Source organism: Phocoena phocoena, chromosome 6 (assembly GCF_963924675.1).
Source record: "Phocoena phocoena chromosome 6, mPhoPho1.1, whole genome shotgun sequence".
Lineage (NCBI taxonomy): Eukaryota > Metazoa > Chordata > Mammalia > Artiodactyla > Phocoenidae > Phocoena > Phocoena phocoena.
The window spans coordinates 95119344-95143504 of record NC_089224.1 but is presented as its reverse complement, the minus strand read 5'-3'; the positions used below and the strand labels follow the sequence as shown (position 1 = coordinate 95143504).

Below are 24161 nucleotides of genomic sequence, written 5' to 3'. Positions count from 1 at the left end.
AAAAATAAATAGTAATTACCTCTGTGAGTTGAAGGAATATGGTTTGCAGGCAATGAAGAGAAATCCCAGTGTGGCATGGGGCAAATTAATCTCCTGGCAATTATTTTCCCAGTCTATAAAGTGAGGATAGTAACATAGTTGTCATCAAGATTAGATAAGTGAATGTAAAATGTATGGTACTGTCCCTAACTCATTAATGCACAAAAAAGCATTACTTTCTTTCCACCACCTTCCTTATTGGAACACAGATCAGAACTCTAGCAGCTGGGAACTAAGCAGTGTCATATTTTCCCAGCATTAAGCCTCTCTGCCTCTTAGACTTGGAGTATAAGGAGGTATAAAACAGGTTTGGGGTACAGATTTTGAGAAATAAAATCTGAGAATAAGTGTAATACAACCCTCTGACATTCTTCACAGTTCAAAGTCGACTTTTCAATAATCCCCCTCTCACTTTCACAAAGGATTTCCTGGGACTTCCCTGGTGGTCCAGCAGTTAATACTCACACTCCCAATGCAGGAGGCCTGGGTTCGATCCCTGGTCACGGGTTCAATCCCTGGTCAGGGAACTAGATCCCACATGCCACAACTAAAGATCCCGCGGGCAGCAACTAAGACCCGGCACAGCCAAATTAATAAATAAGTAAATATTTAGGGGGGAAAAAAAGGAATTAATTTGCTAGGGTATTGATCCTGACCCCTATTTCACTCATCTGATGCTACCAGTTCACCCAAGCCCCATAAGCCTCACCAGAGCCCTCCTGCCCCATCTTTCCCCCCCAGACTTTTGGTCAAATCTCTCACTGTACCCATAATAGACAGGTCTGATGCCCCTATCAGACTTGGAGCCTTTCCAAAGTGCCCATGTCTTTCACATCACATCTCCCAAACTATGGTACAGAGTGAGTAAGCCCTGAGAAATTACGCTGGAATAAATTTTCTCTGAAAACTTGGAGGGCAGCCTGGTGCTGAACTCAACAACTTTAAAATCCTCAGTCCGCAAAAATGGACTTAGTTATTGTGTTAGGCACTATGGTGTTGTTTTAATGTCCTTGACATCTAATTATTCTTTCAATAAACAACCAGTGCCAAGTATGCGCTAGGCTGGGAAAAGAGGGGCTATAAAGAACACCTCAGGGCTCTAACCTCGAGGCCGGTTCACACGCAGCACCCTTGCCGCGCCGCTCCTGCGCCCCCAAGTGGGTTCCCCCGGGACTTCCGCAGCTCAGGAGCGAACCTCAGCGTAGGGACGGGCGGGCCCTTCAGCCTTTCTGCACACCCGATTGGCCAGGCCTGCTGACGTCAGTGGGCGTGGCATAGGCCGGAGCCGACCTCAGGCCAAGTGCCCGCAGGGGGGATGGCCTGCACGCGGTAGGGGGCGGGCTGTGAGAGAGGGGGCTGCTTCCGGGAGAGCCGCCCCGCCCCCACGTGGGCCCTGGGAGACTAGAGCGCGCGGCAGTGCTGGCGGGAGTGGCGTCTCAGATTCCTTAGGGCGGCAGGTGAGTGGGGACTGGACTCGGGGAGATGGCGGACTTGGAGGCAGGGGCTGTGGCATCAAAGTCTTGTGTCCCCAGACCCAGACTCTGCTGTAATCCACAAGCGCTGGCGGTGCAGCCGGGGACGGAGTCACTCTGGGACTCCTATTTAGGCTCTTAGAGGTAGATTGTCTTGCTGCAGCGGGGTTGAGGTCTCTGCATGGCCGTTGCCCTTGGGGACCCGGGTCTGGGCTCCGAGTCTCCTGTCTGGGGTCCATTCCCTTGGAGACTGCTTGGGTAGTCTCCATCAGTGGAGAGCCCGAGATGCCTCGCAGGATGGGGGAGGGAGGTGCAAACAATAACAGCCGCTCTGTGCTAGGATTGTACGTACGTTACATGCATTGGCCCATTCAGTCTTAACAACAGCCCATTGAGGTCTGTTCAAGTCCTTATTTACCAGATGAGGATTCTGAGTTCAGACAGCTGGAAGGTGACAGAATCAGGATTTGAACCCACATCTACAGACTCCAAAACCCACACCCGTAACCCTCGTGCTGCCAACTGCAGCCAGGTCCAGAGTCACCATTCTGCCTCTTTCCTCCCTCACCCCCTTCACCCAGAGCTCTCCAGGAGCCCAGCTCCGCTGATAAGCAGCTTTGAAATCTATACTTAAAGTATCAAGGGGTAATGGTGGACATTGAGGACTTCTCTGCTGGAGACCTGGATTCTGGCCCGAGATCTGCCACTGACCCCCTGCAGGATCTTGGACCAATGTCAGCCCAGTATCACCATCATTTCAGTAACATAGTCAGCAAGCTTTAAGGAACCTCTTCGTCAGTATGTTCTAGGAATTTGTGGAACTGGCTGATTCTCCTTTTAGCTCCAGAGAAGATTTGGACTCTTCAAAGCCAAGTCAAGGCCTGGGTCTCCTTCTCTTTAATCCCTGTTCCTAGCACTGGGGCAGGCCCAGAGTAGATATTCAGGAAATGCAGTTTGAATAAACAGGTAGCCAGTTGGCTCCTTTTCAGAACTGCCTGACAGCTGCTGTCCTGGGCCCTTCTGGGGGTTTGGATTTCTCAGCCCTGGCCACCTTCTACCTAGCTGGCCCTCCCCTGCAAGTGGCAGAGCCTGCCGTCGCTGGCAGCAGCTCACAACCCTGTGTGCCAAGACCACAGCCTCTGGAATCCTCAGTGGAGCACAACATGGGGGGATCAGGCCCTGCATCTCTTCTCAGCCCCTCCGGGTGGTAGTTCTCAGGGCCCAGCTTAGGTTACTCCCAAGTTGGAGAAGTTACCTTCTAAGGAAGGAGATACTTTCACAATCAATCTGAAATTTTACTTATCCCTCAGTGTTGCCTGTTCCATGAAGCCATCCATCCTTGATTCCCAGAGACACAGGTCCCTCCTATAGCATATAGTCCACCCCTCTACCGTAGCATCCGTATGGTGACTATTTCTCCTTCACCACATAAGCTGCTGGAAGGCAAGGACCCCCCACCTCAGATATCCTGGGAGACCCTGTGGCCCATCCAGGTTTGAGTGAAAGTTCTCCCTTCTGGGTGTGGTGCAGAGGACACAGCTGTGATCCACTCCAGGAGGTCTTGTCAGCCCACTTCTACTCCTAATGATAGTAAAAGTAGCTGCATATTTACTGAGTGGCTACTGTACCAGGCATGTACCTCCTCACTATCTCTGATCTTCTCTTCAGCTTTGCAAGTTTGATAGTATCATTCCCATTTCATAGATTACGAAATGAAGATTCTGCAACCTTGCCCAAAGTCATACACAGAGCACAGAGCAGACCTGAGACTGTTTGACCCTGAAACATTACTCTTTCTGAACTGCCTGCTACAGCCTTCCAGTTAAGCTAACCTGTTCTGCATCCCATGGTGACTTACCCTTGTCTTCAGTGTGGTGTCACAGGATTTAAGCTGTGGCTTACGGGCTCCCTTAATTTGGGAGAAGTGCCCCTTCCAAGTATGTGAAAATCTTCCAATTTTTTAGGGACTTTTGGCAAAGCAAAACCTCCACCTGGATTTGGCTCTGCAAACAGAGAAGCACCTCTGTTGCTCAGGGGATGTTGTTCTACTTCACAGTTCTTTGTTTATTGGGGCTTCCCTGGCGGTCCAGTGATTAAGACTCCACGCTTCCACTGCAGCGGGCACGGGTTCGATCCCTGTTCGGGGAACTAAGGTGACACGTGGCACAGCGAAACAAACAAACAAACAACAACAACAAAAAACAGATGTTTGTTTATTAAGCACGTATGTAACAGAATGACTACCTGTGGGGCAGGTGACAGGCCCTTGAGTAGAAGCCAGGAGACCCATGGTGAAGCCCAGCTTTGTACCTGACTCGCTGTGGATGTCAAATAACTCCTGTCTCCTTTCTGCACCCTACTTTCCACAGCAGAATGTAAAAGATTAAACAGGGTTGGTGATTTTCAACTTTTTAATTTTTTTCAGCACTAATACCCATTTCTCAAGTCTCTCGCTGAATCCTAAAATTTAAAAAAAAACAAAACATAAAAGTGGAACCGCCCTAGTAAGGCCTCCCCCTCACCACTCTCTAACCCCCACCCCCAAACCCCCAGTCTCCTCCCGGTGAATTGGACTGCAAGGCCCCTAGGCAGCCCTGCCCTTTCGCTTCTGATAAGGGGAAGGCATTTGCTTCCTCAGCCTTCTAAAGTAGATGTGGGTTTGAAGCCAGTGGAATGCAGCTTTGGATTCCAGAAGCAGGGGGCCTGCTGCTATAAAGGTTCTTTGGAAAGTGAGTTAGAGACCTAAAGACCTACCTTCAAAATATGATGTGACTCTAGAATGACATTGAGCAAGTCAGTTAACCTCTCTGAGCCTCCACCTCCTTCTCATTAAAAGTTAGAACAATTCTCTGCAATTAAATGGGATAATATATATGTGTAAAGTACCTGGGGCCGTGCCCAGCACACAACATACACTCAGTATATTTTTCTCTGATACCCTCCATCTCTCCAAGGCAGAGATAGTATAGGCAGAGCAACGCCTACTGAATCAAGTGTTTATTAGTAGTATGGGGTATGGTAGGTAAAACCCTGCACTCATTGTCTACAACAAACTCAAATTCTGGCTCAGTCACTAGCTGTGTGATCTTGGGCAAGTGACTTAACCTCTCTGAGCTGGGCTAATCCTTGGCAGACCTAAGAGCAAAATCTTGCACAAAATGGGCACTCAGGACTTTGTATCTGCTAAATGATTGCTCATATGGGAGTTGGGACATCTTTGGGGAGGCCTGGCTTGCCCCTGGGTCAGATGATGTGGCTGGCCCAGGGGTGTGGTGGTGGAGTGGATCCTGTGTGGCTCCTGATAACCCCAACCCCGCCAAGGAGGAGGATCAGATGAAACAGGCCCCTGAGCTAGTTGGGGAGGGAGCCAAGGGGCCTGGGAGGCTGGAGGACAGGGGGAGGGGAAGGCATCATCAGTGTACTGAAGGACCCCCCACCAGGCCCAGAGAGTGTGCAGCCGTGGGTAAGTCCCTGCCCCTCTCTGGGCCTTGAGGTCCCATTCATACAAGGAGAGATTGGTGGCTCTTTGTTTTCCCCCTACTTGGCTGTTAGGCACCTCCAAAGGGAAGCGTCTAAAACGGAGCTCCCCACCTCCTCTCTCCAAGCTCACCTCCCCCCCCCCACCCCTTCCTGCCTGTCCCTGTCTCCGCTGCCCTCCAGGTCAAGCAAGCTAGCGCATCCGCCCCAAGAGACTGCCTCTTGGCCGCCTTAGGATGGCCCCACCTCCCTACCCCTCTCGCCCCACAGCCTCTGTCCTCTGCGTCTAGTCAGCTCTGCTCAGGATGCAAGAATTATCTTCCTAAAGCCAGGCTCTGAGCAGGCCCCTGCCCCGCCCCCTGCTCAGAAATCTTCCCTGTCCTAGGTCTGGCCGCCCCTCCCCTCCAAACACACATCCTCGATTGCCTCTTCAGTCCTCAGAGCAGTCCACAGCCCGTCCTCCGGGCCCCTTCTTTCCCCTCCGGAGGGAACATTCTCCCCTTTCCCTCTGCCAAGCCGAGCCCACTCATCCTGCAAAACCGAGTTCTAGTCCTGTCTTCTTCCAACAAGCTTTTGACCTCCTAACTCACATTGGAAGTCATGGTTCCTTCATGGTAGGCTCGGCCTCTCCGAGATGCGCTCAGTCAGCCCGATCCCCTGGGACTGCGGTGCCAACTGGATGAGAAATCATGTGTGCGAGTGCCCAGCGTGGCCTGGCACATAGTAGGTGCTCAAGAAACAAACGTTAATGCCCCAGCTTCCTTCTTACACCCCTTATTTGGCATTTAGGGCATATTGTCTTGTACTTCATGTGGGTAAATGTATTTACTGTGTGGCAGAGTGCTGTGCAGGAGGCAAACATGAGCTAAGTGTGGACCCTGCCCTGCAGAAGCTCCGCCTGCTGGGACGAGATAAGATAAGGCCACAGAGAACTGGTATATAAGAGAGACTGTGATCTGGGCAAGAAGAGATGCTGCAGGGGAGAGGGAAGGAGGGGCCGCCTGGTGGACAACCTGGTAGGTAGGACTTGGGGATGGGGAAGTTGTGGAAAGAGCACCAGCCTCCTAGGGAAGGAGGGTGAGCGGAACGCAGCCAAGTGTGCTTGGGGAGCGGCAGGAGGCTCTCGGGCTGGAAAAGCAGCCTCTGTGGCCACTCCACAGGCATGTCTGTCTGTCTGTCGGCACCGTGCGATTTAATCCTCTTAGTGTGTGTCCGTGTACCAAGGGGTTAACAGTTTTCCCCTAGAGGTAGAATTACAGGAAATTTTTCTCTTTTTGCTTATCTGTACTTTTCTAAAATTTCTGCCATGGCCATGGACATTGTTCATGGAATAGGCAAAGCTTAAGTGGTGGCTAGATCAGGGTTTCTCATAGTAATGTCCAGTCCATCCCAGACTGATTCTTTGATAAAATGCAATGAAAATGAATTAATAGAGGCATGTTTTAAAAAAAGAGACCAAATAAAATACAAACCCAGATTTTATATTATTAGATTCAACTTGCTCTAGAAGTCTCTGAAAGTTTCTGAAGTTTCATGGAAGTGCCTACTTATCTTGGTGCACACCGGCAGGGATTGGTGAACCCCACTAGGAGTAGCACTGGGGTAGAGAGCAGGGGAAGCAGGAATCTGGAAAAGCCTGCGGGTATGTGACCACCTCCCGGTGCCAGGGACCACGTCTCACGCGCCTCTCGTCGCCCTCACAGAGCTGAGCACGAGGCAGACCCCCAAGAACCCTCAGTTCCAGCCACCCAGCTGCCCTCTGTCCCCCCTGCCCACCATGCAGCCCCAGTCAGTCCTGCACAGCGGCTACTTCCACCCACTACTTCGGACCTGGCAGGCAACCACCACCAGCCTCAGTGCCTCCAGCCTCATCTACCCCATCTTTGTCACGTGAGTCCGCAAATGAGCCAGGTCTCTGATCGGCAGGGGGTGGGTTGAGTGTGTGTGCATACACGTGAACAGAGCAGGTGTCTGTGTTGCGGGGATAGAGTGGGCTGTCAGCTTAGAGCTCAAGGTATCGGAAGTGGCCTACTGGGTTAAGGACAGCCATTAAGAAAAAAACAAACCTTGAAGAGAATACAGTCTTCCCATTTGGAAAATAAAAATAACCCTTGCCTTTCATCCTGAGTTTTTGCAACAAGACAGAAGCCGAGACGATGTTTCGTTGGCTGTAAAGTACTATGTACGTGTCAGAGGTGGCAGTCAGGATCAGTCACGATAGCACAGCTGATACGTACTGAGGGCTTACTGTGTCCCAGGTACCAGTATGCTAAGCACCTATGTATATTATCTCATTCCACCCTGACAGTATTCATATGAGAAAAATACGGATATTATCCCTTAGAATGTCATCTCCACGAGGGCAGGGATTTTTGTCTGTTTTGTTCACTGTTGTGTTGCCAGAGCCTAGAACAGTACCTGACACATAATAAGTGCTCAATAAACATTTGTTGAATGAATGAATGAATCGACCCAGGATACAGATGAAGGCCCTGAGGCTCAAAGAGTACCATTTGGCCAAGGTCGCCCAGTCAGTAAGTGGCTGGGATAGCAAGCAAGGACCTTCTGATCTCAGTGTCCAAGTTCTTAACCACTTGACTCCTTCCTAGGAGTACTGTTCTTTGAGTACAGTTGCTTGTTGTCACTGTTATTCTTGTTGTTCCTATTATTATTTCAGGCCCTGGGCTTGGCCAGGCAGGGGAACCAGACACTGGATCCCATCTTCCTCCCACCATCTCCACCTCCATATTCCTTCCGAGTTTCCCAACCATCTCTCCCAGTCACCCCTTCACCACTGGCCCTTCCCACAGCTACCAATCCATAGCCCATCCCCCACTCTTGCAGGGATGTTCCTGATGACAAACAGCCTATCGCCAGCCTCCCAGGAGTGGCCAGGTAGGAGACGGAGTGGGGAGGGCAGGGTTATGATGGAGGGAGCGATTTCACAGGTGGAGGTGACAGGAAGCAGAAGCAGACCCAGGAGGCAGAAGATCCAGAGAGGCTGACTTCAGCTCAGAAGGACTGTCTCGGGGGGCAGAGTTGTTCCACAACAAAAGAGGCAGCCTCGGTCAGTAATGAGCTACCTGTCACCAGAGGCGCCATAGCAGAGGAACGCTGAACTTCAGATGGGAGGTCAATAACAGAACCTTGAAGGGGCCTTCCACAGCTGAATCCCATAGCTCTGCTACGTGGGGTCTCAGTTTTCCCATCTGTTTGGTGGGTGCATTCCTGCCCCTCCATGTACTGTGAGGCTTGAGCCCTCCTGGTGCCATGTGCACCTCGACTCTTAACAGAGGCACAGGCCAACGGGGTGGGGGGACCCTAGCCTGGGACCTGCCTCACTTCAGCCCCTCCATGCAGGTATGGTGTGAACCGGCTGGAAGAGATGCTGAAGCCCCTGTTGGAGGAGGGCCTGCGCTGTGTCCTAGTCTTCGGCGTCCCCAGCAGAGTTCCCAAGGTGACAAATCAGAGGAGGGGTCAGAGGGAAGGGGAGGGGGAGGCTGGGTGAGGATAAGCTGAGGTTGCATACTGATCACACCCTCGCTCCAGCCTTGTGCTGGCCCTGGGGCCACCGGTGAACGGACACAGCCACTGCCCTTGAAACAGCAGCCATGTAGGATCAGGAAGCTAAGTAGGGCTGCAGCTCTGAATGGTCAAATCAGGTTTCCCTCTGCAAAGTGGGAACGGTCCTCCCCGTGCCTCCTCGTCCAGGGGCTGGTGATAAAGGAGAGGGCCGGGGCTGTGCCCTGGTGGCTGGCCACTGTGCCTCCCAAAGGCTTCCTGTGATTTTGTCCTTCCGCTTTGTCCTTCCCCTGTCCCTAGGATGAGCGGGGCTCCGCGGCAGACTCCGAGGACTCCCCGACTATCGAAGCCATCCGTCTGTTGCGCAAGAACTTCCCCGGCCTCCTGGTGGCATGCGACGTGTGCCTGTGCCCCTACACCTCCCACGGTCACTGCGGTGAGCTTCCCTCCTTCCACCAGCCCTGCTGCCACCAGCACTCCCACTGTGGTGGAGACGGGCCAAAGCCTGGGATGCTCCCTCAAACCTAGCTGTCTGTCTTGCAGGGCTTCTGAGTGAGAATGGGTCATTCCAAGCTGAGGAGAGCCGCCAGCGGCTGGCAGAGGTGGCGCTGGCCTATGCCAAGGCAGGTGAGTGAGCCACCAGCAGAAATGGGCACACCTGGGTCGGGGACGTGGCAGGGTGGATAGGAGGGTCCCAGAGTTCTGAAGGCCACCCTCTGCCCTTTAGGATGTCAGGTGGTGGCCCCATCGGACATGATGGACGGACGTGTGGAAGCCATCAAGGAGGCTCTGATGGCACATGGATTTGGCAACAGGGTAGGGGCAGGGGTGCAGGCAGCACGTGGGGAGGAAGTAAGAGAGCCTGGACCAGACCTGCCCCCGTGTCTGCACCTCACACAGAGAAAGCAAGGCCCAGAGCTCCAGTGGGACTAGGACACAGACCTCTACTTCCAGCCTGGGTCCTTTCTCTCCCTGTCACTTCACCCTGGGACATCTGGAGGGCTGGCTGAGCCGAGACCCCTATTATCTGCCCATAGGTATCAGTGATGAGCTATAGTGCCAAATTCGCTTCCTGTTTCTATGGACCTTTCCGGTGAGTGGGGATGGGCAGGGGTCTGCTGTTGAATCCCTGACCCGTTAACCCAAAGCTGGAGCCCACCCTGGTGTCTCTGCTTCCCAGGGACGCAGCTCAGTCGAGCCCAGCTTTTGGAGATCGCCGCTGCTACCAGCTGCCGCCTGGAGCACGAGGCCTGGCCCTCCGCGCGGTGGTGAGTGACCAGAGCGCCAGCCCCACCCGGCCTGTCCCCCTGTCACCTCGCCTCCCAGGCACTGCCCACACCGTAACTCATCCCTTAGGACCGGGATGTACGGGAAGGAGCTGACATGCTCATGGTGAAGCCAGGAATGCCCTACCTGGACATCGTGCGGGAGGTAAAGAACAAGGTGAGCACAGGGCAGAGGCCGGAGGGGGCTCGGGGAGATGAGAGTGTGTCCACAGATTCTGGGCCCTTTGATCGAGGGACTGCAGAATCTCGGAGTTGAGCAGTCTTCCCCAGGAACAGGAATCCCCAGCAACCCCTCCCCCTCCCCTGTCCCTGTCCCCGCCCCGGGAACCACTGTGGGCCTCTGCGCCAGGGCTTGTAGGAGCCTTTGAACAGTTCTGCTTTAACAGCTCGAGGATGGGCCAGGCCGGCAGCAGCAGTGACTCAGGGCTTGGGGCTCAAGACGGTCACACGTTGAGCAGGGAGGAAGGGATACTCCCAGAGGCATGCCCACCCCCACTTCAACCTGCCTGCCCCCGCTGCTTCTCCGCAGCACCCTGAGCTCCCTCTCGCCGTGTACCACGTTTCTGGAGAGTTTGCCATGCTGTGGCATGGAGCCCAGGCCGGAGCGTTTGATCTCAAGGCTGCTGTACTGGAGGTCATGACTGCCTTCCGCAGAGCAGGTGAGCAAGCAGGGGTGGGAGTTTTTGACATGTGCCGCAGGGACTGATAGGCACTTTGACCAGATAGGGAAATAAAGTCATGAGACAGCCTGGAGTCTCATGCCTGGAAATGCCAGAGATCTAGACAGGCTGGGGAAGAGACATGAAACCGCAGGACAGAATGTGGAACAGTGAAGCACGCAGAGCCCTCTGTTATTTTTTGGTTTTGAGACCTTGGCCAAGCCACTTCTCTAACTCCAGTGTCCTTGTCTATGAACTAGGGATAAGATAGCTGGTGCGTGGTTGTCAAGAGGATTAAACGAGATGCTACGTGTAACTGGCATATGCTTGTCACTTCACAAATAGGAGCTGGTTTTGTTGGTAAAGCATACAGCGTGGGGAGGGAACTCACAGCTTACCTGTTTCCCCCACTGTGCAGTCTTATACATTGGCAAACTGAGGCCCAGAAGGAGAAAATGCCTTCCCCGAGGTCACACAACGTACAGAGCTAGGACTCACTGGAACTGAACCCAGTCTTAGGTTGTGACACCCGTGGGCTGTGCCTCTTCATGGTAGCCTTCTTCCCACCCCCGGCCCTCATCTCCCAGAAGGTATTCCCCGAGCTGACGCCCTGCCCTCCCCCTGCTTCCCGCCTCTCTCCCAACACAGGTGCTGACGTCATCATCACCTACTACACGCCTCAGCTGTTGCAGTGGCTGAAGGAGTGATGGAGAAAGTGTGCAAGACCCCAGAACTAGAACTTCTTAATTCCTGAGCCTTGGAGAAGTGAAAACCAAAGTAAACGATGCTTTTAGAACCGTGTGCTCGTGCCCTCTTCCTGCTTACGTGCTGGCAGGTGCCCAGAAGCCCTGGGTGGTTTCTGCCAGAGTGCCAAATCTTCCCACTCACAGCCACATCCTCATGGGCTCTCCTAGGCTTCCCTACCCCTCCCCTGGGTCAACCCCGAGGCTCACCTCTGCCACCCCAGCTCCTTCCTCGGGGGTGGCTTCAGCTTGAAAGCCACCAGGAATCATGGGCATTGGCTCAGTGGGGCCTGGGAGAAAGGCTTGGAGCATTAAAGGGAAAGGAGGGCAGTTGAATCTCGGACCCTCAGAAGCTCTGGAAAGCTCGAGGCCTCTGGCAGCAGAGCTGGGCACACTGGGACTGAGGCTTAGACAGACACCCTGGGTTTAGAGTTGAGATTTGCTGCGATTCCACTAGAAGGCGATTCCCACACAGGCCAGTGCTTGCCAGGCTGCCTGAGATCTCCTGTTGTTCTCTGAGCCATAAACCCAGAGAAGAATTACTCATTAACGAGCAGAAAAGAATTATTCACTGACAAGCAGGAATGCTGCCTAAGGACCGAAATTCGGAAGCAAAGAGAGAGTTCCTGACGGTTGGAGACGCCACCACCAAAAAGGATTTTTACTGAAGAGGTGTTTTTTGAGAAGGTCTGCTTTGTGCCCACACACAATGCTGGGTCCTGGGGGTATAGCAGGACAGACCTCAGCTTGTCTCTGAGTGGAATCTATACAAGGAGAACAGGGGTGACAGAAAACAACAAGAAAACAGACAAGGCAGTTATACATTGTAATAGTGCTTCTAGGGGAAGAAAGGGTCTGAAACAGAGAGTAACAGATGATGGGCCTCACTTGAGGAGCCCTCCATGAGGTTGAGGGACAAGGAAAGACCCTTACAGAGGGCAGAGGGAAGCAGACACCAGAAGCTGCGAGAATGACGGAGTGCACAGGCTCCTGCAGTGGGAGGAGCTTGGCAGGGCCGCTGGGAGCCAGATGAGGAAGAGGAAGGTGGGCTGCAGGACTGGAGGTTGGAAAGGTATATCCTGCACCTTGTAGGAAACTTGGGTTCTATTTTGCATCTGATAGAAGGCCATCTGAAGGATCTTAACCAGGACTTACATGTGTTCCAATTTCCCCCATTCTGCTCCTGTGAAAAAAGTGGAGGGGTGTGGGGCTTCCCTGGTGGCGCAGTGGTTGAGAGTCCGCCTGCCGATGCAGGGGACACGGGTTCGTGCCCCGGTCCAGGAAGATCCCACATGCCGTGGAGCGGCTGGGTCCGTGAGCCATGGCCGCTGAGCCTGCGCATCTGGAGCCTGTGCTCTGCAACGGGAGAGGCCACAACAGTAAGAGGCCCACGTACCGCAAAAAAATAAAAAATAAAAATGGAGGGGTGAGCCAGAAAAAGCCTGGTCGGGAGACCGTTGGTGACCCCCTGGAGCAAAGACAGTGGCCTGGACCAGGGTGGTGGCAGTGGAGAGAGAAGGAAGCAGAATATATTCAGAATACATTCTGGAGATAGAATAAGAAGATTTTGCTGATTCTTTCACATTGGGGGGATTGAGGGAGGGAATGGGAGGCAACAGAGATGCCTTCATGGGTTTCTGGCTTGGGCAGCTGGTTTCCATTCATTCTGAGGGTGACGCGACATAATGTTTCCCCCCAGTGAAAGTTCAGGCCCAGCTAAGGAGGTGCCAGTTTGCAAGTCCACCTGTCTGCAAAGTGACAGAATCCCAACTCTAGAGTCAAAGCAAGGTTAGTTTGGATGTTATAAAATTTGGAATTATATGAGTCAGAAGTAGCTCCCCTCTAACTCCTGCTAGTTTTCCCCAGAGCTGTGGCCGACTTAACTGAAGATCTGATCTCATTCTGTCCTCAGCCTTTGGGACTTGAAGAGTCACCTAGAGGCCCGAAACATTCATGGGAGATCAGCCATTGATGGGTCTCAGGGCTTGGGCCACACCAGACCCTTCCGCCACCTTAGTTTCTTGGCTTCCTGGCCCCTGGCCCCTGGCCCCTGAGCTCATTTCTGGTTAGTGTGGAAGGGAACATCCTTCAAGGCCATCCTACATTCATCACTGCCAAGCACATATGGGGGCCTGGCTCTGTTCTAGGCACATGGAGATGGGAGATAGACACTGCCTTTTAAGTACAAACAGCCCTCGGGGAGCACGTAACTGTGTCGAGAGCCCCCAGGGGTAAACTTTGAGTGGAGTGATGATGATTCTCCCTGAGGAGAACCAAGAGGCGGACCTGTTACCAATGATGTGACAGGTGCTGTGAAGGCCACACCTGGCCTGACCTGGTTTGAAGATCAGAAAATACTTCCCCGAGGGTCTGATATTTAAACCTAGACCTGGAGAATGAGCCACCAAGCTGAGACATGTTTAGGGAAGGGCATTCCCGGCAGAGGGAACCCTGGGGCTAAAATGAGCTGGAAGGCTGGCGTGGCTGGAACACAGGGAAGGATGGGGAAGAGAGGCCTGAACTGAGCAGAGAGACACCAGGGCCAGACCGTGCAGGGGTTCAGAAGCCATGCTGAAGGAAGATGGAGAGCCTTCTCATTATTCCCGGAGAAAGGGAAGCCATCTGAAGGCTTTTAGTCAGGGGAATGAGTGGCTCTTGATTTGCATTTTATAAAAGCATTTTGACAGCACTGTGGCAAAGTGCAAATAAGAAATGTGGCCTAGACTGAGTGGTGGCAGTGGGGATGGAGAAGGGAATGGATTTAGAAGGTAGATTAGATGTCAAGGACGAACTTGGCTTGAGCTCCTGGGTGGCTGATAGGCCATTTACTGAGGTGGGAAAGCTTGGAAGGGGTATCCTAAATTGAGCTTGGGTTTGCAATGAGGAAGCTCTATCGACAGAGTTTATGTGACTCTCCCAAGGCCACTCAACAAGTTTGTGGCAGAACTGGGTCTAGAACCCCAGTCACCAAAAAGAGCAGAGCTGGGACTTGAACTCACATAGCCCAACTCCAAGGCCTCTACCCTTACCCACTGTGCCATACCACCTCCTAATAAACTAACAAAATTATGGCCCTAACATTATGCTATTAGTAGTTCCAGTAATGGGGTTGCCTTCAGGCATCAAGGTCTATGTGAGTGGCACCCTCTGGAGTCAGGACTCGGCACCTGAGGTACCAGCCTACTGTCTGCTCCACCCCCACCCCACTATGCTTTGTCTACAAAGGCAGTAATGACCAGGCAGGCAGCTGGAGGGATCTGGGTGGTCCTGGGGGGCCTGGCTCCTCCACAGTCCCCGTCTCCTGCTGTGTGCCTTCTTCTTGCGAGTCGTAATTTTATCTTTGGGCAGAGAACTCAGTTTTTAACAATCAACAAGACATTTTATTCTCAGATTTCCAGGCATTTGGTGAGCATTAAGGGCCTCTCTCAACAAGATTTGATTTTTTTATTTCCCTCTCAGATGTGCCAGCGTGGACGGTAGCTTGTCTCTGGGACATCCTGAAGGCCACCACAAATAGCCTACACATTCCATCGTCCTCACTTTTTGTTTCTCTAAGATCCCTAAAACTGGGCTTCCCTGGTGGTGCAGTGGTTAAGAATCCACCTGCCAATGCAGGGGACACGGGTTCGAGCCCTGGTCCAGGAAGATCCCACATGCCGCGGAGCAACTAAGCCTGTGCGCCTCAACTACTGAGCCTGCACTCTAGAGCCCTTGAGCCACAACTACTGAGCCCGCGTGCCACAACCACTGAAGCCCGCGTGCCCTAGAGCCCGTGCTCCGCAACGAGAAGCCACCGCAATGAGTTAGCCCACGCACCACAACAAAGAGTAGCCCCCTTGCCACAACTAGAGAAAGCCTGTGCGCAGCAACGAAGACCCAGAGCAGCCAAAAATAAATAAATTAATTAATAAATTTAAAAAAAAAAAGGTCCCTAAAACTACCTCAGTGGGCCTATGGTTGAGGGTCCCCCAAAACAACAGGCATTTTAACCAAACATTTTACTACCAATTTCCCAACTAGGGAAGGGGGAGTCCTGACCTATTATATGCCCCATGTGGACTCTGCCGGCCAATTCCACATATCAGGGCCTGCGACTTACAACACCCTATATTCTGCATTGTTCTGGGTACTCTTGGTTGCCAGTGACAGAAACTTAATTCAGTAACAAAAAAGGAAGTAATTGGTCTCCATAATTGGGCTGTAATAAGGTCAAGTGTAGCTGGATCTAGGGTCAAAGGCTCTCATGGAGACCTCTGTCCCTTCCTAGTTCTCGTATGTGTTTGCCTCAGCTTGCCTTTATTCTAAAATGGGCTTTTGCCACTTAACAGCAACATGATCCTTAGATGGTCCTTAATCCCAGAGAAAGATCCTTTCTATCCCATTATTCACATAGCAAATCTCTGGAGGTCTCTGATTGGCCCTGCTCAGGTCACATAACCAGCCTCTCCGTTCAGTCCCTATAAACAATGGAATGGGAGATGTGGCACCATGATTGACAAGGTCTCCCTCCTTACACAGACGGCTGGTGGGATCTCAGAGCTTTTGCACCTGTGGTCGTCCCCTTTGCCAGGAATGCTTTCCTCCAAAATCTGTATGGCTGTTTCCTTTTCATTGTTAAGATCTTGGTTTAAGTGTCACGTCCTCAAAGAAACCTACCCTGACACCCAATTTAAAGTCATTCCCCCGTCACCCTGTGTTAGTCAGGATTCATGTGTAGTAATTATAACAAAAGCCAAAATAACAGTAACTTAAGATGGAAATACGTTTCCCTCTAAGTAGTCCAGGCTATGTTTGGGGTGGTGGGTCATGGCTCCTGCCTCGTTCTGTCATCCTCCACACATCTCCGCTTCTATCTCGTGATCATAGATGGTGGGTCCAGTTCCCACCATCAGGTCCTCTTTTCAGTCAGCTGAAAGAGAAGGGCAAATGGAGGGCATGACGCTTCTTTACAAGGGCCCAACCTGAAAGTTGTACACACCATTCTGCCCTTGTCTGAACTTACTCACAAGGTCACACCTAGTTGTGTAAGGGAGGCTGGAAAACAGAGCCTGGTGGGGCAGCCCTGTACTCAGCTAAAACTCAGGGGCTCAATTACTAAGGAAGATGGAGCGAATAATCCAATTACTAAGGAGATGGATATGCGGGCAAATGGCCATTCCCAACACATGGAGTTTCTTGTAATCACGGAAACAGTGCTCAGACTATCAAAGTAAAGAGGTCCTTAGTAACCTAAGTAACCACTTAGGTTACTAAGTAACCACTCTAATTCTATAGATGAGAGACAGACTCAGAAAGGGGACTTGTTCAAATTCACACAAGTCAGTGGCAGACCAAGGCTGGATATAGGTCTCCTAACTCCAAACCCAGTGCTCAAAAGTTGGGGAGGGATTGCAAGGGGTAGAGGTGAGGGATTACTTTTAGAGGGACTTTCTCCTTTTATGTATTACCTTAGCTTGAAGTGCATTTTTATATTCATGTATTTTATCTAACAAGGATATATTCATGTGTTATTCATGTAAATTAAGTGAAAACTTGGCCAATACACATGAAAAGGTGTTATCTTCACTAGTCAACGGAGAAATTAAAATTAAAACCATAATGAGATTCCACCATACATCTATCAGAATGCCTAAAATTTTTTTAAAAATAGACAATGCCAATTTTTTAAAAATTAATTTATTTGGGCTTCCCTGATGGCACAGTGGTTGAGAGTCCGCCTGCCAAGGCAGGAGACACGGGTTCGTGCCCCAGTCTGGGAAGATCCCACATGCTACGGAGTGGCTGGGCCTGTGAGCCATGGCCACTGAGCCTGCGCGTCCGGAGCCTGTGCTCCGCAACGGGAGAAGCCACAACAGTGAGAAGCCCGCGTACCATAAAAAAAAAATTATTTATTTATTTTTGGCTGCATTGGGTCTTCCTTGCTGTGCGTGGAAGTTGTGGTGAGCGGAAGTTGTGGTGAGCAGGGGCTACTCTTCATTGTGGTGCACGGGCTTCTCATTGCGGTGGCTTCTCTTGTTGTGGAGCATGGGCTCTGGGTGCGTGGGCTTCAGTAGTTGTGGCACGTGGGCTCAGTAGTTGTGGCACGCGGGCTCAGTAGTTGTGGCTCGCGGGCTCTAGAGCGCAGGCTCAGTAGTTGTGGTGCACGGGCTTAGCTGCTCCATGGCACGTGGGATCTTCCCGGACCAGGGCTCAAATCCATGTCCCCTACATTGGCAGGATTCTTAACCACTGCACCACCAGGGAAGCCCAACAATGCCAATTTTTGAGACCGTGGAGCAAGTGGAATCTCACACGACTGGTATAACCACTTCAGAAAACTTGCCCCATCTACTGAAACTGGACATACACGTATGTATAGCCTAGTGATTCCACATCTAGGGATTTACCCAACAGAAATGTGTACACATGTGACCAAAAGATGTGTGCAAGAATGTCCATAGCAACATTTTCTAATATTTGTAATAACCAAAAACTGGAGATAATCCAAATGCCCATCAACAATAAAATGGGGGGTATTCGTATAATGGAACATCACAGGAAGGAGAATGAATGACCTGTAACTACTCAAAGCAACGTGGATGAATCTTACAACTAAAATTTTGAGCAAAGGAAGCAAGACAAAAGAGTGCATGCTGTATTATTCCATTTAGATACAGTTCAAAGACAAGTATAACCACAAGTTTAGAAGTCAGCGTAGTGGTTCCCCTTCATGGGAGTAAGTGACTTGGGGAGGACAGGGACACCAGGGTTCTGGAGATGTTCTTTTTCTTGGTCTTGGTGCTGACTGCATAGGTATGTTCACTTTGTAAAAATTCAAGGACATATACACTTCTTTGCACTTTTCTCTATGTATATTTTAATAAAAGTTAAAAAATAAGTAAATGAAATTTGATTTTTTTTTTTTTTTTTTTTGGCCACGCCACGCAGCTTGCAGGATCTTCCCTGACCAGGGACTGAAGCCGCACCCTTGGCAAGCATGGAGTCCTAACCACTGGACCACCGGGGAATTCCCTAAATGAAATTTTAAAGAGAGAGAGATGTGTGTGTGGTGGGCCCAGCCTGGGTTTACTTAGTGCTTTTGGATGAGAATCTCAAGGAAAAAGCCCTCATGTAAGAAGCTTGGTTTCTCAAAGAGAAATAACCTAAGCCAGTAGCCAGTATTGTGACATGCCAGGTCCCTCCAGGAGCAATCACCAGGCCAGAGTCCACACAGGGTAGATCAAAGGATGAAACCCCCTAGGAATTTGTCATCTGCCTTAGGAAGGAAACTATACCCAGAAAGTGGACCCATTTTTGAACTGATGAATCAAAAAGAAGCTTGTTTCAAAATAGCAGGACCTCTCACTGGCTTTCCTGTGACATGCAAGGCTCCCTTTTCTCAGCTGAAAAAGTTACTCAGAGAAAGAAAGGCCTGGAGTCAGGCTCTCCCTTGCCAGCCAAGGTCTGAGACTCTGACCTTTGTGTTTCCTCACAGGCCTGAGCCCCGTGAGGGTAAGGCAGTTCTGAATGAAATGAACAGACCAGCCTTGGCATATAGGAGGATGTGTTGTTTTTATTTTAAAAAAAGGGGGTGGGTGGAGGGAAGGAAGAAAGAAGATTGCATGCATATTTGTGTGCTCCTAGAAAAATGTCTGATAGCATAACAACCAAAACTGCAGCAATCCCTGGGAGGTGGTTGGGAAATGGGGAGGCCATTGCCCTTGCTCAGCAGCACTGGTCCTTAAGCTTCACCTGGCTGCCATTCAGATCTTTTGCTCCTCCCCTAACTGGTTCATCCAAAGAGGTCCCTCGTCACTGCTCATAAAACCATTGTTTTCTACCTCCATAGCTCTTACCACTTCTGAAACCTTGATTTTTGTCTGCCATGCCATGTTGCATGAAGGCAGGAACCCCGTCTTATTTCTCGCTATATCCTCCATGAAGAACAGGGTCAGGCACAGAGTAGATGTTCAATAAGCAGTTAGTGAACGAATGAGGTTGGGCTTTTGCTTTTCACTTTGTACACTTTGTATTTTCAAACGTTTTTGAGATGAACGACAACTTTTTTTTCATCAAAAGAAAAAAAAAATCAGCAGGTTACTGCAGAGGACTCTACCCTCAGCAAATTGTCTTGGGTTAAGACAGGTTTCCACCTGAAAGCAATTCCCTCCTAGTACCGACGGGGGACTCAGACCAGAGAGGGGCAGCGCCTTGCCCAAGTTTACCCAGCACTCAGTAAGCCAGACCGGGACCCAAATTCCCCCCTCCCAAATCAGGCTGGTTACCTCCGGGGAGTGGGGGGCGGTGTCCGGATCCTTGGGAGGAGGAGTGGGTCTTCAGAAGGGGCAGAGAGGGTCACGGCAGGGACGGGGAGGGCAAAGGAGCTCGGTGAGGGGGGACTAGAGTTCCGCGTTGAGGAAGGTGAAGTTGCAGCGGAAGCGAGCGGAGAGGACAGAAAGAAGTGGAGGGGGCGGGGCGGGGCGAGGCGTGGCGTAGGGGACGGGGCGAAGCGTAGGGGCGGGGCGAGGCGAGGCGTAGGGGGCGGGCCGAGGCGAGGCGGAAGAGACAGGCGGAGTGCTGGAACACGGGAGAAAAGGGTCGTCGCTGAACTGCGGCCCCCTTTCCCGAGCGGGCGTGCGGCTGCGGCTTCTTTCTTGACCGGCTTCCCCGCGAGGCAGGTGGGTCGTGTGCCCCGGGGACTGGCGCGGGAGGTTCCGCTGCATACCGCAGGGGTAGAGATGTCGCTCTAGCAGAAGGCTACCTGGACTTTGGCCTCACCGAACCCTGGAGGTGGGGAGGGAGAGTGAGCAATTCAGGCCTGCAGCCAGAGGCCCCAACTTCGGCTTCCAGAAATGGAAAACGCTGTGGGCCCTTTGTTCTAGTCTTAGCTATGCCAGTGGCTCCCTGCGCGACTCTGGATGAGTTCCCGCCCCTCTCTGGGCCTCCGTCTACCTATCTGCAAAGTGAGAGGGTCTTTGGACGGGTCTCCCTAAGTTCCGGACTGACTTAAATTCATTTCCTTGACAAACTTCTTCTAGGGCTTGTCCCCAGATTCACCAGCCAAGTCCGTCCCTCAGCAACAACTTGGCAGCACTCTGAACTCTGGCCCCTCAGGTTTTAGCTGAACAGGTTGCGTGTCTGGAATCCGTTCCGTCTGGGGCAAGAAGCTGCGCCCAGCCTCTAGACTTTAGGCTGAGGAATTTGTTTTCTGTGCACTGGGTCGGTAATCCTTCACTGGCTCTCCACCCAGGCAGGCGTCATCATCTGGGGCTGAGAGAGGCTTTAAGACAGGTAGGAACAGGCTGCTCTGTCCTGCCTTTTGTCCTGGGCTGTACAGGTTCACTAAAATCAGATTTTTTTTTTTTTTTTTTTTTTAATCCAAGTACGTCTAAGCAGTGGAAGGGAGTACTGGCCAGAGAATGTGGAGGTTTGGGTTCTAGTCCTGGCTGTGCCGCTGGCTGGCTGTGACCTTAGGCAAATATCTGCCCCTCTCTGGCTCAGTCTTTCCCGGCTGAACAGTAAAGGGGTGGGTCAGATGGTCTGCAAAGACTCTGCTGTCTTTCACATTCCGAACAATAGTAATAGCAGTCATAATAATTGTTTCCTTAGCTGACCTACGAGGCCCTGCCTGAGCTGGCCCCTATCTACCCAAAGCACCAGACTCCTTGCCCTGCCTCAGGGCCTTTGCACTTGCTGTTTCCAGTGCCAGGAATATTTCATCATCTCCATTTCCTGAATAGGCTTTCTCAGATCTCCACTGACACGTCACTTGCTTAGGAAGTTCCCCGACAACAAAGACTAAATCGGGTTTCTGGATTGATATCCTTCCTCATGGTACATGCTGTCTTCATTATGCTTAAGTATTCATGTAGTTCTTTGTCCGATAGCTGTATCCCCTGTTCTTTAATGCCTGTGCATGCCATGAGGCCTAGAAATCTGTCCCTTTCCCAACATCTAGCACATAATAGGTGGAGTGAACAGATAATCTCGTTTAGTCCAACAGTCTCATGACGTTGAGTCACTGTGCTCTTCTTACACATGAAGAGACTGGGCTTCAGAGAGTGACACTCTTAGCGTCACACAGTGAGTTGGCAGTGTCAGAATTTGAACCCAGTCTGTCTCAGACTCCGAGGCCTGAACTTCCACCTCACTTGCCCTCACACTCCAGGATCTTCTGCTGTGAAGACGTTACCTAAGTGCCAGCAGATCTGACCCACGAAGCCTGGAAAGAGAAGACCATCAGGTTGTTGGGCGCGGTACCGTCCGGCTCCACCTCCCCTAGAGGCCCCCGGACCTGAGGCAGAGGTGGAAGTGGGGTGGCCTGGCCCCCCTCCTGCAGACCCATGGCGCGTCGGCTCCAGTTACAACTGCTGACGTGGGATGTGAAGGACACGCTGCTCAGGCTCCGCCACCCCGTGGGGGAGGAATATGCCGCCAAGGCCCGGGCCCACGGGCTGGAGGTGGAGGCCGCGGCCCTGGGACAGGCCTTTGGGCGGGCATATAGGGCTCAGAGCCACAGCTTCCCCAGCTATGGCCTGAGCCGTGGCCTCACCTCCCGTCAGTGGTGGCTGGATGTGGTCCTGCAGACCTTCCACCAGGCAGGCATTCGGGATGCCCAGGCTGTGGCCCCCATCGCTGACCAGTTGTACGAGGACTTCAGCAGTTCCCGCACCTGGCAGGTGTTGGAGGGGGCTGAGGCCACCCTGAGGGGGTGCCGAAAACGAGGTCTGAGGCTGGCAGTGGTCTCCAACTTTGACCGAAGACTGGAGGACATCCTGGCGGGTCTTGGTCTGCAGGAACACTTCGAGTTTGTTCTGACCTCCGAGGCTGCCGGCTGGCCCAAGCCCGATCCCCGCATTTTCCATGAGGCCTTGCGCCTTGCTCAGGTGGAACCGGCAGTGGCAGCCCACACTGGGGACAGTTACCAATGTGATTACAAGGGAGCACGGGCTGTGGGCATGCACAGCTTCCTGGTGGCTGGCCCTGAGCCTTTGGACCCTGCGGTCAAGGATTCTGTACCCCAAGAACACATCCTCCCCTCACTGTCCCATCTCCTGCCTGCCCTTGACCGCCTGGAGGGCTCACCCCCAGGGCTTTGAGTCTGGCGAGGGAAGCGGTCGGGCCCAACAGACACTGGAGACAGGGAGCTCCTTCCTTCCCTGAGATCTGGCCTTCACCCCCGCCCCCCTGCAGCCTCCATAATGCATTCTGACTATAAAGCAGTGAATGCGGGGCATTCAACCCTGCACCACTAACCAGCTCCTGGTCTCTGAGGTGCTTCATTCCTCACACCTGTGTCCATTTTCTACCATGAGTCCCCCCTCACCTCCAACAAGATTCATGAGGGCCCAACTAGCTTCAAAACCAACACTTTCAAACTTTCTTTTTAGCAGCAGGGCCTTTTGTCATGGGAGAGCTTATGTGGAACCCCAACATGCAAGTCAGGAAAAATGAGAAACTGCTAGGGTTGAAGCAGAGGTCCTTGGGCCCTTCATTCAGGCCCTGAAGGCTCTGCGACTCTCCCCTGAGAAGCCTGAGATCAGAGCTTAGTACTTGCGGGTACTGGAGTTCTCATTTAGGCGTGTCTCACTCCGAAGCCCATTGGCTTGACTGCAAGGTTACAAGTAGAATGGGATCCATGTCACACAAGACATAATGCAGTGGGGATCCAGGGAGAATAGAGAAGGTGTCCTAAGGATGGCAGTCTTGAAGGGCACCCCAGTCATAGGAATAGCTTGGGGGTGGGAAAGCACAGGGAACAGGGACTGGAACACGAGGTGGCAGGAGTGCAGGGAATATGGGGGGAAATCACTGGAGATTGAAGTAGGTTGGGCTTTTAAAATTCCATGTCTCTTCCTGCCTTTCCCCTTTCACACACCTCTCTACGTCGTATTTACTGGACACCTGTGCCTTGCCCAGTGCCAGGCACAGGGGGCACCACAGGTAAAAAGCACACAAACAGGCATACACAGTGTATGTTCTGGTGCCAACAGGCAGGGAGGGCTCTGGAGTGGACCCTGAGCTGGGGGTGGCCCGTAGATGGGCAGAGGGATAAGAGGGGCATTCCTGGCAGTGGGCCCACAAACTGTGGACTGAAGACTGCTGTGGGGAGTTGGACTGGTGGTTGGGGGAGCATGGCCTGGGGGCCTTTGGGTGCCAAGTAGAAGAAATTGGCTTTGACCCAGGTTTGAGCAGAGACTGTGCCCAGGCAAAGGCAGGGAAGCTCTTCTCAGACTTGGCCAAACCTCTTGTGGGTCTGTCTTCCTTGGGCTTGGTGCTGAGGCCAGGTGACCCAACATTAATTCCCAACTGTCGGGCAGTGAGGAGATGGGTCATGAGCTGTGGTTTCAGAGCTGCAAGGGCCTCAGAAGTCATGTCAAGTGAAAAAGTTGATTTGATCCACCCGGTGTTTCAAGTAAATTATTGAGCAAACTGAAGAGTGGGGAGGGCTCTGGCCCCCATCTTTGTTTTTGTTTTTGTTGTTTTTTGCGGTACACGGGCCTCTCACTGTTGTGGCCTCTCCCGTTGCGGAGCACAGGCTCCGGACGCACAGGCTCAGCGGCCATGGCTCACGGGCCCAGCCGCTCCATGGCATGTGGGGTCTTCCCAGACCGGGACACGAACCCATGTCCCCTGCATCGGCAGGCGGACTCTCAACCACTGCGCCACCAGGGAAGCCCTCTGGCCCCCATCTTTGAGCCCAAGAGCCTTATAGGTAAGTTGCAGGTAAGATTGCCTTTGAACCGTGTTCCCAGATGAAACAAAATAGGAGGACCACTGTTCTAAAGTGACCTCCTCAGAGGACAGGAAGGGACTTGCCCTTGGTCTCCGCAATGCAGGGCACAGAACCCTGTCTCCAGGCTCTTTCAGCTGTGTATGCTGAGCTGCCTCCCACCTATACCTGAGAATGTGGATGGGGGTGAGGAAGATATCCCTTATCCAGCAAACATACCACTAAGATCTGAGCTGGTACCTGGGAGATAT

General features: G+C 52.2%; 2 protein-coding genes across 5 annotated transcripts; both read left to right on the top strand.

The window, feature by feature from the left end:
• The first annotated feature begins 1397 nt into the window (after window positions 1-1397).
• On the top strand, window positions 1398-11256 carry ALAD (aminolevulinate dehydratase). 4 transcript variants are annotated; one of them, XM_065878554.1, is made up of 13 exons: window positions 1398-1496; window positions 3767-3886; window positions 6692-6878; window positions 7833-7883; window positions 8349-8445; window positions 8811-8946; window positions 9054-9137; window positions 9238-9326; window positions 9548-9603; window positions 9691-9778; window positions 9867-9953; window positions 10326-10455; window positions 11104-11256. In XM_065878554.1, exons 3-13 carry the CDS (start codon window positions 6766-6768, stop codon window positions 11160-11162), a joined length of 990 nt encoding a protein of 329 aa, XP_065734626.1. In that variant the 5' UTR covers window positions 1398-1496; window positions 3767-3886; window positions 6692-6765; the 3' UTR covers window positions 11163-11256. The 4 variants fall into 4 exon arrangements, with proteins under 4 accessions (XP_065734626.1, XP_065734623.1, XP_065734625.1 ...); XM_065878551.1 differs by lacking the exon at window positions 3767-3886 and having other exon boundaries at window positions 1408-1496; XM_065878553.1 differs by lacking the exons at window positions 1398-1496; window positions 3767-3886 and adding an exon at window positions 4936-4974.
• A 10095-nt stretch (window positions 11257-21351) lies between these two features.
• Window positions 21352-22722, top strand: HDHD3 (haloacid dehalogenase like hydrolase domain containing 3). Its single transcript, XM_065879630.1, has one exon. The coding sequence runs from the start codon at window positions 21521-21523 to the stop codon at window positions 22274-22276; it is 756 nt and encodes a 251-aa protein (XP_065735702.1). The 5' UTR covers window positions 21352-21520; the 3' UTR covers window positions 22277-22722.
• The last annotated feature ends 1439 nt before the right edge of the window (window positions 22723-24161 follow it).

What these genes read in the sequence shown, in the direction of transcription:
- ALAD (XM_065878554.1), top strand. Translation starts at nt 6,766, where the DNA reads ATGCAGCCCCAGTCAGTCCTGCACAGCGGCTACTTCCACCCACTACTT. An exon ending in AGCCTCCCAGGAGTGGCCAG is followed by an intron (nt 7,884 to 8,348) that starts GTAGGAGACGGA and finishes CCCTCCATGCAG; the next exon opens with GTATGGTGTGAACCGGCTGG. An exon ending in TGTTTCTATGGACCTTTCCG is followed by an intron (nt 9,604 to 9,690) that starts GTGAGTGGGGAT and finishes TCTGCTTCCCAG; the next exon opens with GGACGCAGCTCAGTCGAGCC.
- HDHD3 (XM_065879630.1), top strand. Translation starts at nt 21,521, where the DNA reads ATGGCGCGTCGGCTCCAGTTACAACTGCTGACGTGGGATGTGAAGGAC.